Genomic DNA, 10,679 nt, shown 5'->3' on the forward strand with positions numbered 1-10,679 from the left:
GAGGAAGAGGAGGAGGAGGAGGAGGAGGAGGAGGAGGAGGAGGAGGAGGAGGAGGAAGCTAAACTCCTCCAGAGCTTTTCACTCCCAGAATATACATGGGCCCCTAGTGAAGGACTTCCTATTAACAAATGCAGCATTGATTTTTGTGTTTGTGACCATTATTCTAATTCAGAGCTGAAAGAAATCACAAGGCCCATCCAATTCAACAGCCTTATTTTACAGATGACAAAAATGGAGTCTCTGTCAAAGGGATTAGCTACTGTACCCGGGTATGCACAGATTTGACAGGACCAGGGCCAACCGCCACCTCTCTAGGGTCGTTCAGGCCATGCTTTCTCCATTCCACCTTCCTGCTTGCATTAAAAATAGGGTGAAGTCTGTGTGCACTCCCCTTAACCAGCGGGGCTAACGGGGAACAAAACTGCTACTTGATGCCCCCACCTTTCTCTGCTTGCTTCCTCTGACCACTTCCCAGGATCCCTGCTCCCTCTGGATTGGCCAAGCCCCTCCCCACAGCTGACCCATGGGCGTGGCCATCTTCCCCTGGACTCCTCACTGGAGTTCCCTCCTCCAGCCCTGCCACTCTTCTCCTCCCCACAGCAGACCAGGATGACGTGGTGGGGCCTCCCCACTCTCTTCCTCTCCACTATCAAATACATGCAATATCGAAAATGCAAAAAGCATAGGAAAGAAACAATATAAAAAAACAGAGAAAGGAGGCCAGGTGTGGTGGCGCACGCTTGTAATCCCCGCGCTTGGGAGGCGGAGACAGGAGGATCGCGCAGGTTCGAAGCCAGCCGTGCTGGCGTAAGAGACCCTGTTTCAAAAATATAAAATAGGGCTGGGTCGGCTTTAGCTCAGCGGTTACTTCCTCAGATCGGTTCCAAAAATATAAAATAGGGCTTTGTGAGCGCGCGCGGGGCGCGGGGCAGCTCGGGCCTGCGAGCGCGGAGCGGGCGGCGGCGCCGGCGCGGGCTGGAGGCACAGAAATGGAACAAGAGCCACAAAATGGAGAACCTACTGAAATTACAATTATCAGGGAAGCATACAAGAAGGCCTTTTTATTTGTAAATAAAGGATTGAATACAGATGAATTAGGTCAGAAGGAAGAAGCAAAGAACAACTATAAACAAGGAATAGGACACCTACTCAGGGGAATCAGTATTGTAGCAACAGAGCCTGAACACACAGGCCCTGAGTAGGAATCTGCTAGACAGATGCAACAGAATATGAAAGAAACACTACAGAATGTACGCACTAGGTTAGAAATTCTTGAGAAAGGTCTTGCCACGTCTCTACGGAATGATCTTCAGGAAGTACCAAAGTTATATCCAGAATTTCCACCAAAAGACATGCAGGAAAAGTCACCAGAACCTCAGTCTGTCAATTCACCTCCTCAGTGTGCTGAAGTAGATGGAAACTCTTTAGCTGCAAGTGCAGGGTTGGTTGCTACATCTTCTTCTCAGTCCTCACCCTCTTCAAGCCCATCAGAAGCTCCTCCAGCATATACTCCTCAGGCTGCCGAGGGCCACTACACTGTATCCTATGGGACAGACTCTGGAGAGGTCTCATCAGTGGGAGAAGATTTCTACAGGAATCATTCACAGCCGCCTCCTCTTGAAACCGTAGGGCTAGATGCAGATGAGTTGATTTTGATACCAAATGGAGTACAGATTTTTTTTGTAAATCCTGCAGGGGAGGTTAGTGCACCTTCATATCCTGGGTACCTTCGAATTGTGAGATTCTTGGATAATTCTCTTGATACGGTTCTAAACCGTCCTCCTGGGTTTCTTCAGGTTTGTGATTGGTTGTACCCTCTGGTTCCTGACAGATCTCCTGTTCTAAAATGTACTGTGGGAGCCTACATGTTTCCTGATACAATGTTACAAGTAGCAGGATGCTTTGTGGGGGTTGTCTTGTCCTCTGAGCTGCCTGAAGATGATAGAGAACTCTTTGAGGATCTGTTAAGACAAATGTCTGACCTTCGGCTCCAGGCCAACTGGAACAGGGCAGAAGGAGAAAATGAATTCCAGATCCCTGGAAGACAACCCTCTGACCAGGTGAAGGGAGCTTCTGGCACTGATGTGAGCCAGTTGGGTCCTTCATTAGATCAAGGCAACAAGGATGTGCGTCTTAAAGGAAAGCGTGGAAAAAAGACTAAGGATACTTCAAATGAAGAAATTAATCTGAGTCACATTGTACCCTGTGAACCAGTTTCAGAAGAAAAAGCAAAAGAATTACCTGAATGGAGTGAGAAAGTGGCTCAAAATATTTTGTCAGGTGCTTCCTGGGTGAGTTGGGGTTTAGTCAAAGGTGCTGAATTTACTGGCAAAGCAATCCAGAAAGGTGCTTCTAAACTCAGAGAATGGATTCAACCCGAAGAAAAACCAGTGGAAGTTAGTCCAGCTGTCACCAAAGGCCTTTACATAGCGAAGCAAGCTACAGGAGGAGCAGCGAAAGTCAGTCAATTCCTGGTTGATGGAGTTTGCACTGTAGCAAACTGTGTTGGAAAAGAACTAGCTCCACATGTCAAGAAACATGGAAGCAAACTTGTTCCAGAATCTCTTAAAAGAGACAAAGATGGGAAATCTACTCTGGATGGTGCAATGGTTGTTGCAGCAAGTAGTGTTCAAGGATTCTCAACTGTCTGGCAGGGATTAGAATGTGCTGCTAAATGCATTGTTAACAATGTTTCAGCAGAAACTGTACAGACTGTTAGATACAAATATGGGCATAATGCAGGAGAAGCTACACACCATGCAGTGGATTCTGCCATCAATGTCGGTGTGGCTGCCTATAATATCGACAACATTGGTATTAAAGCAATGGTGAAGAAAACTGCAAAACAAACAGGACAAACGCTCCTTGAAGAGTATCAGATAGTTGATCCTTCTCAGAAGGAAAATCCAGAAGGAACATCAAGTGCAAACGTGAGAAAAGAGAAGGATGAGCAGATGGAGGAAGTAAAGAAGAAAGAGGGGGAAAGAAGAAAGATAAATGATGGAATTGATAGAAATCACCAATACCAAAGCCTTATCAGATGGAGGGAATTTAAATAATTCCTCAGAGATTAACCAGTATTTTTAAAAGGTATTCATTCCTACAAAGTGACTGCCATACATTTTTATGGCATATATTCCACTTATAAGGAAAATAATCTGTATTCTTGCATCTGGCCTTTAGACATAAGCAGTTATATTCGCAGTAAGTTTATTTTTTCCCTAAATGTAGCTAAAATATTTTTGCAGTCAACTAAAGCTTATAATACATGTGCTATAAACCTCATTAAACATAATGTTAAACTATTTTTATACCTGTTGTCTTCTAGAAAGCAAAGTAGAAAATTATATATTTGCATAAATCCAGCATTTAGTAACCTTAGTTCTATTTATACTGGGAAAGAATGACTTAATGTCTCTTTTGCACTAATCGTGGCTCTTTTCAGAATGCTCATCAGAATTTTAAATGTGTTAGCTAAATAACAACTATAATCCTAAACTAAAACAATTCTTAGATACAATTTTTGAAGACTTCCAAAACAAGGATAAGAATGATTATAAAAAATAAGGTCTATAAAATTATTTGGTAGGAAATGAGATGCGTTTTTTATATAAAATGGATATAAGTACATCTTTAAATCTTTTGAATTGAGAATGGTATTGATATGCTAGGATCATAGGAAATCTTGCAGTATGATATGACTGGTATTGTACTAAACTTTGAAGTGACTATTATCAGCTTAATTAGGCAAAATAAAAAACTTTCAGAAGTCATTTTATCATATATTCTGTTTTTCCAAAAGGCTAAAACTTTGTAAAAACTAATGAATTTGTTGATGGTAAATATATTTGTATTCATCTCATCAGATTTTATATCATAAAACCAATAAGTTATTAAAAGAGAAGGTCCTATTCAGGATCAGGTGAAGAATCTGAGAAACTTAGGCTTAATCCATGGTGTAGGCTCAGTTTTCACTTTGGCAGAAGACAGACTATTTACTGATCTTTAAGCTATGTAAGTGAATATGTAAAGGCATTTTATTTTTGTTTGCTGATTTTTTAAAAGATTGGTATTCAGTTTTGTAGCTATAATCTATTGTAATCATTTTTGAACCTCTAGTGGTTAGGCTAGTTTACTAGACTTTCTTTGAAACTAGCTAAATAATGCACTTGTAAATAAAATTTTTTCTGAATTGAAAAAATATATATATATAAAATAGGTCTGGGAGTGTAGCCCGGAGGAAGGAGGGCTTCCAGGAACCCCAGTACCACCAAAAAAAAAAAAGAAAGAAAGAAAAAAAGAAAACAGAGAAAGGAAGAGAAGCCTAGATAGTCCACTCACAGAATAATCTAAGAGTGAAAAATAAAGATTAGACTGTAATTAACATTCTTCCCTTGGATGCATTTCCAAGTGGCTAAGTCTTCCATCATTTAGTGAGGACAGTGAAATCGAATCCAGAGATACCAAGGCCTGCACGCCCACATGTTTATGCCAGGGAAAAAGAGACTTTAGTCTGGACTTTAGTTACCCACGGTCTCGATGCTCCACATGAATCCAAGTTGATTTTCCCAGACACCTCCCTGAGAGGCACCACCCACCTCAGGATGGCAGCTGTGTCTAGACCCATGTCGCTGGGGAGGCTTTGGTCCCAAAGGATTTCTGGTTGAAGCCCTGGGACCCTGCTGGTCAGCCTTCCCTGGGGAGCTCCAGAGAGCCCTGGTTCTCCGCAGTCTCAGAATCCGGCCTCCTACAGCTGGGCCATAGTTTCAGATGAATTAAAGTACCAGAAGAGCTGGGTATAAAATGCCCTTTTAATTAAATCTTAAGACTCAGTGATTTCCCGGCCAGTTTTCTACAGAGCTGGGCTACTGACATTCCTAGCAGGGTTTCCTTGAGTCATAGTTAATGAGCCCTAGAGAATTCCTCAGTGGCTCTCCCCAAAGCCTTTCTTCTTCCCCCAAATCCACAAGTCTGGTATTTAAATGTGAAAAAAAAAATTCACATATGTGAGAAGGTCCCTGCAATTGGCAACCCACCTGGCCCGGACTAGATGGAGCCTACGCTGGTCTCCAACTTCATCTACGTTTGTCATCATGGTGCTGGGGATACTATGCCAGGCAAGCACTCTACCACTGAGCTGCACCCCGGCCCTCCAGCCCCTCTCCATACATCAGAGAAGCACAGCTCCCCTCCCTCCTCCTGCCCACTCAGGGTTCTTCAGAGAGGTAAGTCCAGAAGCCAGCACAGCAAGTGTCTTAACCTCTTCACGACTCAACTTCCTCCTCTAAAACTAGGAAAATTGTTTTACGTATATCACAGTAGTGTTTTCAAAGTGTTAATGAGAAGACGCATGTCAATCTCTGAGCATACTTCCTGGCATGAGGTGAGCAACCATACCTGCTCTTATGACTCACCGGCAGGCTTCACCTCTGAGGCCCAGAAAAGTAATGGAAATGGAACGGTCCAAGACCGCCCCCCCCCAATACACGAGAGAGCAGACACCGGGAAAGGTAAGCGATTCTCCTGTATGAGGACCCAGGTGCACTCTCCACAAGTCAGTGTCCACGTCGCCTCGCACCCTGGATGCAGTTCACTCAGTGTGTCCTTTTCTAAGAGCCACAGAGCTATTCTGAAGGTGGACTTGATGGTGTTCTTTATTCAGCTAAAACTGCACATGCTCAAGCACCGGATGAGCTGATTCACTTTCCAAAGAGAGCCATCTGACTTAGATTACATTTTACTCAGTATTTCCATAGCTTGGCACAAAAATCCTTTTCTTTCTATCTTCTTCCCCCCCCACCCCACCCCCAATCCTTTGAATACTCAACAGAACCTCTTCCAAAGCGTTCATTGGAGCCTAAGAGCTTGGGACCTCTCGTGCTGGAGATTCCTCTGGGCCCCACCTCTGCAGGGCCTCCTGCCCCCCACTCTCTGCAGCAAAGATGCGGGCAGGGACACCTGTGAGTGATCTCAGGTCCACACCACTCGGTCCCAGATACAGGGAAACAGCTTACCTATGAAGCTTCCTGTAGCTGAGCTGAAGATATTTTGCTTCTGCTCTGGAGATAAATTTGCTAAATCAGTTTTCTTACTAGGGTTCTCATCCAGTGACTGGTACTGCTCTTCACAAAGCAAAGCTTAAGAATTCAGTCCTAAGTGAGTGAAATTTAAAAAAAAAAACAGTAAGTTTGCTGAATTCTTGGATGAAAAACCATGCTTGGAAGGAGTGTCATAGTTCATGAAAAATGTGTTAGCTGATTTCTGTCACTCTGGCAAAATACCTGAGAGAATCTATCTGAAAGGAGGAAAGACTTTGGGTCACGGTCTCAGAAGTTTCCATTCCTGGTTGCTTGGCCCAGTTGCTTGGCCAAGGCGATGCGGTACGTCATGGTGGGACAGCCTAAAGGAGAGGCAGAAAATGCCTCTATCGTCAGTTCAGTACAGAGCTCCAGCATTGCCCTGCTCTGTGACCTGCAGAAAAAGTGCTGCATTCGTGAGCTAATACTCTGTACAGTTTTATGGAAGGAGGTTTGATGAGAGTGGCTTGATTTTGAGCAGACAAGTGGATGAGGAGCCCTTAGTTAACTGCTATCTTCATTTGCATGTCTGGACGGAAGCAAGGCAGGTGGTAGACAACCAGAGCGTTAGCAGTAGTCAACTCTGGAACATTGCTGACTCTAAGTCTGCTGCTGCAACCAGTGTACATCAGGGTCTCCTTGGGGCAAATGTGAGACGTGTCCAAAGCAGAACACACAAGCCCTTCTGTGATCCCAGCACGTCTGCATGGAGGGCCAGGCGTGTCCCTGGGGTGACCAGCTCAGATGGGGTCGCGGCCTTGTGAATCCCACAAAGTCCCAGGGACACATTTCAGCCAGAGAGAGCATCTGCTCAGCAGTCGAAATCAGTCAAGCAGCCCATCACTCTCACCGCCGTGACATTCTTAGCTCTCTCTGATCTTCTGCCCTGGGAACCACGCGCCCTATAACGTCTTGCGTTGGGATGGAGACACTGCTGCAATAAAGTACTGTTTGCATTACTGTTCCTCGAGCTCGCTTGAGGCCCCCACTTGCCATGTTGGTGGGCTTCTACAGGGTCTCTGCCAGTGCAGCCTGTGGGCCTTGCCATGGCGAGGACAGAGGCCCCTCCGCACCATCCAGCTGCAGCCCTCCACTTGGTGATTTGTGGACACACGATGCAGCTCTTCGGTGGCTCGGAATCCTTAGTTGACTTCCCCTTCCCTCTCGCTTAGACCTCCCCTTTCCCACAGCCTCATTTATTTTTCCCTTATATAAAGCTAATGTGTCTTCACAACATGCATGTGAATTTCTTTTTTAACATACTTTTAGGTGCATTGTAATTATCCATCATAATGAGCTATGGAGTGGTAGGCACAAGCACACAACGCTTGGTGTGTTTTCCTCCAGATCCCAGCCCCCTCGCTCCCTTTCCCTGCACAGGTCACTGGGAATGGAATTGACAAAGCTGTGTATGTACCTAGTGCTACGTGAACTGTTGCCTTCATCAAGCTCCTCCCCTCATTCCTCCCTCAACCCCCTCCACTGCTCCGCAGGGGTCTCTCCTCCCTGATCTGAAGCCTCTTTTTTTTTTTCCCCCTTTGGTACCAAGGATGGAACCCAGGGACATTCTACCTCCAAGCTATACCTCCAGCCCTATTTTTTATTTTTTATTTTGAAACAGGGTCTCACTGAGTTGCAAAGGGCCTCACTAAGTAGCTGAGGCTGGCCACAAACCCAGATCCTCCTGTCTCAGCCTCCCAAATGCTACAAGTGTGCGCCCCCACTCCCATCTGAAGTCTCTTTGGGGATCTAATATCTCTCTGATTTCCACACAGGAGAGAAAACGTTCAACTGTTCACGTTCTAAGACTAGCTAATCTCACTTAGCATAACATTCTCCAGTTCTGTTTTCCTGCAAATGACATGATTTTGTTCTTCTCTATGGCTGAGCAAAATTCCACTGTACGTATATACCATGGTTTCATAATCCATTCGTCTGTCGATGGATACCTGGGCTGGCCCCATAATTTGGCTCTTATGAATTGTGCTGCTGTAAATATGGGCAGGCATGTATTTCCATAATATTCTGACTTTGATTCCTTTGGGAAAATCCCCAGCAGTGGTACGCATGTGAATGTCTGATATTACGCTAAATACAGCAAGACGGGGAGGCAGAGCTCCTACGGCTCTGTGAGGTCTGGCTGTGAGGCCTGGCTGGAGGAGGTGGAAAACGAAGACCTCCAGCAATGGTGGGAAAGTGCCCCTAACCATCCCCCTGGCCCCCCGCCCATAAAACTACCTGTCCAGCCCCCCACCAAGACCATGACTGTGTAACGATCCCTCCCTCCTAATGCCTCATAAAAAGCCCCTAGTCTGTAAGACCGGGGCCCCCGACTCTTGTGCACTCTCTCTCCTGGTCAGGTGCCTCCTCCCAAACTTATCTCCAAATAAATCTGTTCTTGCTATCGAGCTGTGTACTCCTTGTCCTGATATTTACCAACATATGATATCTGCCAGCAGCTCCTGCTTCAGATGGACCAAAAGAGAGAAAGCCATGTCAAAGCCTGCAGAGATGATCCCGCCGCTGCCTCCCGCAGAGAGTGCCGCCGCTGCCGCACTTGGGATGCGATCACAGCCAGCCAGCTGCGCTTATGTGGCCAAGTCTGGAGCAGTACCAGAGCCCAAACTTCCAGCAGAAGACAATCCTTACTACCCGCCCCAGCACCGCCTTCTTGGACTCTCAGCTGGCCTCTGAACGTCTGGTGGCCTGACCGCAAGGTCTAGGTCAGCCCGCAACAACCATCCATCTCCTACATAGAGCCAAGCTGCCCAGCAGACCGGCGACTGCAGGAGGCCAGGCGGCTGGCTGTCTCCTACCCACCTCCCCATGCCAGAAACATCTGACGGCTCTTGCTGCGAGGCCTCCCTCTTACAGTCATTCAGATCCATTGGCTGGACTTCATGAATCAACTTTAGGGCTCTCGTATCCCCAAGACCCTTGACCCAATCTCAGTTGCACGCTTATAAACTATTGGGAGACCATTCTTTGAAAGCAATCTTACTTGCAATTAAGTGTATGGCAAGTGATAAGGGGTAAAGGGAAGCAGGAGCGCTGGGGGTAGGGCAAGATGGAACTACAAAAGATGATGGGGTGGAATTGACAAGAAGGGAACCTCTGAACACCAGCTGTGCTTCGCTGGGCTGGCCCCAGGCCGCAGGTCCCCATGGCCACCTTGGCTCTGGAGATTCCCTGTGCATGTGCCTGTTCTCTTGCTCCTTGAAACAAGATGAATTACTGCCTCTGAGCTAAGGAGATTACCATCTGATGATGGAAATTTTTTGTGAGAGCATAACAGACTAAAGTCATGAGAGACTGAGGAAAAGACATACATAAACAGCAAGGAAAGAAAGAGAATATTACCTCTAATGAGATTCATAGAGATAAATGGCTGTGGTGGGTCCCAAAGGAAGGCAGGGTGGGGAGGAAAGGCCAATTACCTACGCTCGAAGCTCAGCGAGGTTGGGAGGAGAGCTCTTAGGGGCCAGCGTGGCAGGACCACCCTTAGGAGAGCAGGTGGCGGGATGCTGAAGGGCTCCCTGGGGCGTGAGGGAGGATACAGCAAGTGGAGCTGCTACCCCCAGGCCAGGCTCTTCCTTTGAAAAGCATGGGATGCAGAGCCAGCGAGAGGAGCCAGAGATGGAGCATTCAGACACTCCTGTCGGTTTTCTCGGTCAAGTGGGGACCAAGGACATTTTCTGAGCACAAGAAAGTGGGGACAAAGATCAAAAGTTGGGATCAGAAAAGACTTAGAATAAACGCACTGAAAAATATGACGACTAACAAGTCCAATAACAATGAATAGACAGGAGCATGGATATTCCGTGGCTGGAACCAAGAGACCCTCGTTGGAACTGTCCCCTGAGTACTCAGCCACCCACAGGAGGCCGAGGTGGGGGCAAGAGGAGCAGGACCAGGGAGAGGGAAGTAATGGAACCGGCAGTGAGGAGGGAGCCCCGCCCGTGGGCCTCAAGGGCCTGTTCAAATAGACCCCAGCGGTGTCTGTTTAAATCAGCATGGCATCATTAGCAAGTAAGCGAAATTGCGGGGAAAATCATTTCAATTCAGCTGGAATCCCTTAAGAACCTGCTTTAGGAACTTGGCGACGGCCCACCTAGTTTAATTTGAATCTCCAAAACCATAGGATAAGGTAGGAGAATATACTGTGTATGCAAAGAACCTTTAGTGTAATATATCATTCTGTCAGCTGTGCAGTAACATCCATCTCTACCCTCGTTCATCATGAGCTCAACAGGCACAAGACCAAATTGCATAGTTCTGAGGAAAACATAAACACACGCACATGTAAACAGTATCTCCAGAAAGCATAGCATTTGGCAAGTTCCTCCTAAATAGTCCACGCGTGCTCCCCCCAACCACAACGCTTATGCAGTTTAATCCACACATGCACGCAGACTTTATATTTCCAAATGTGTCACTATTGACAGAATCCGGGCTGTTCATTTAATGTTCGTGTTTAGTCTTCCTCAGACTATGTTGCTTACATTAAATATTTAGGGGCTCCCAAAGATGACGCGCCACACTGATTCGCTTACACATTTAAAACAGACTATTTGGTCTAGGGACACTCAGTGGCTGACACGT

At 46.3% G+C, this 10,679-nt stretch overlaps 1 protein-coding gene across 1 annotated transcript; it reads left to right on the forward strand.

Moving 5' to 3' along the window:
* Window positions 1-989: 989 nt before the first annotated feature.
* LOC308265943 (spartin-like) lies at window positions 990-3,001 on the forward strand (the record flags this gene model as incomplete). Its single annotated transcript, XM_080699969.1, is given in 3 exon segments — window positions 990-1,199; window positions 1,203-2,978; window positions 2,981-3,001. Coding segments are annotated over 3 exon segments (2,007 nt in total).
* Window positions 3,002-10,679: the final 7,678 nt, after the last annotated feature.

The sequence above is a fragment of the Muscardinus avellanarius genome (genome assembly GCF_963383645.1).
Source record: "Muscardinus avellanarius genome assembly, chromosome: 8".
Classification (NCBI taxonomy): Eukaryota; Metazoa; Chordata; class Mammalia; order Rodentia; family Gliridae; genus Muscardinus; species Muscardinus avellanarius.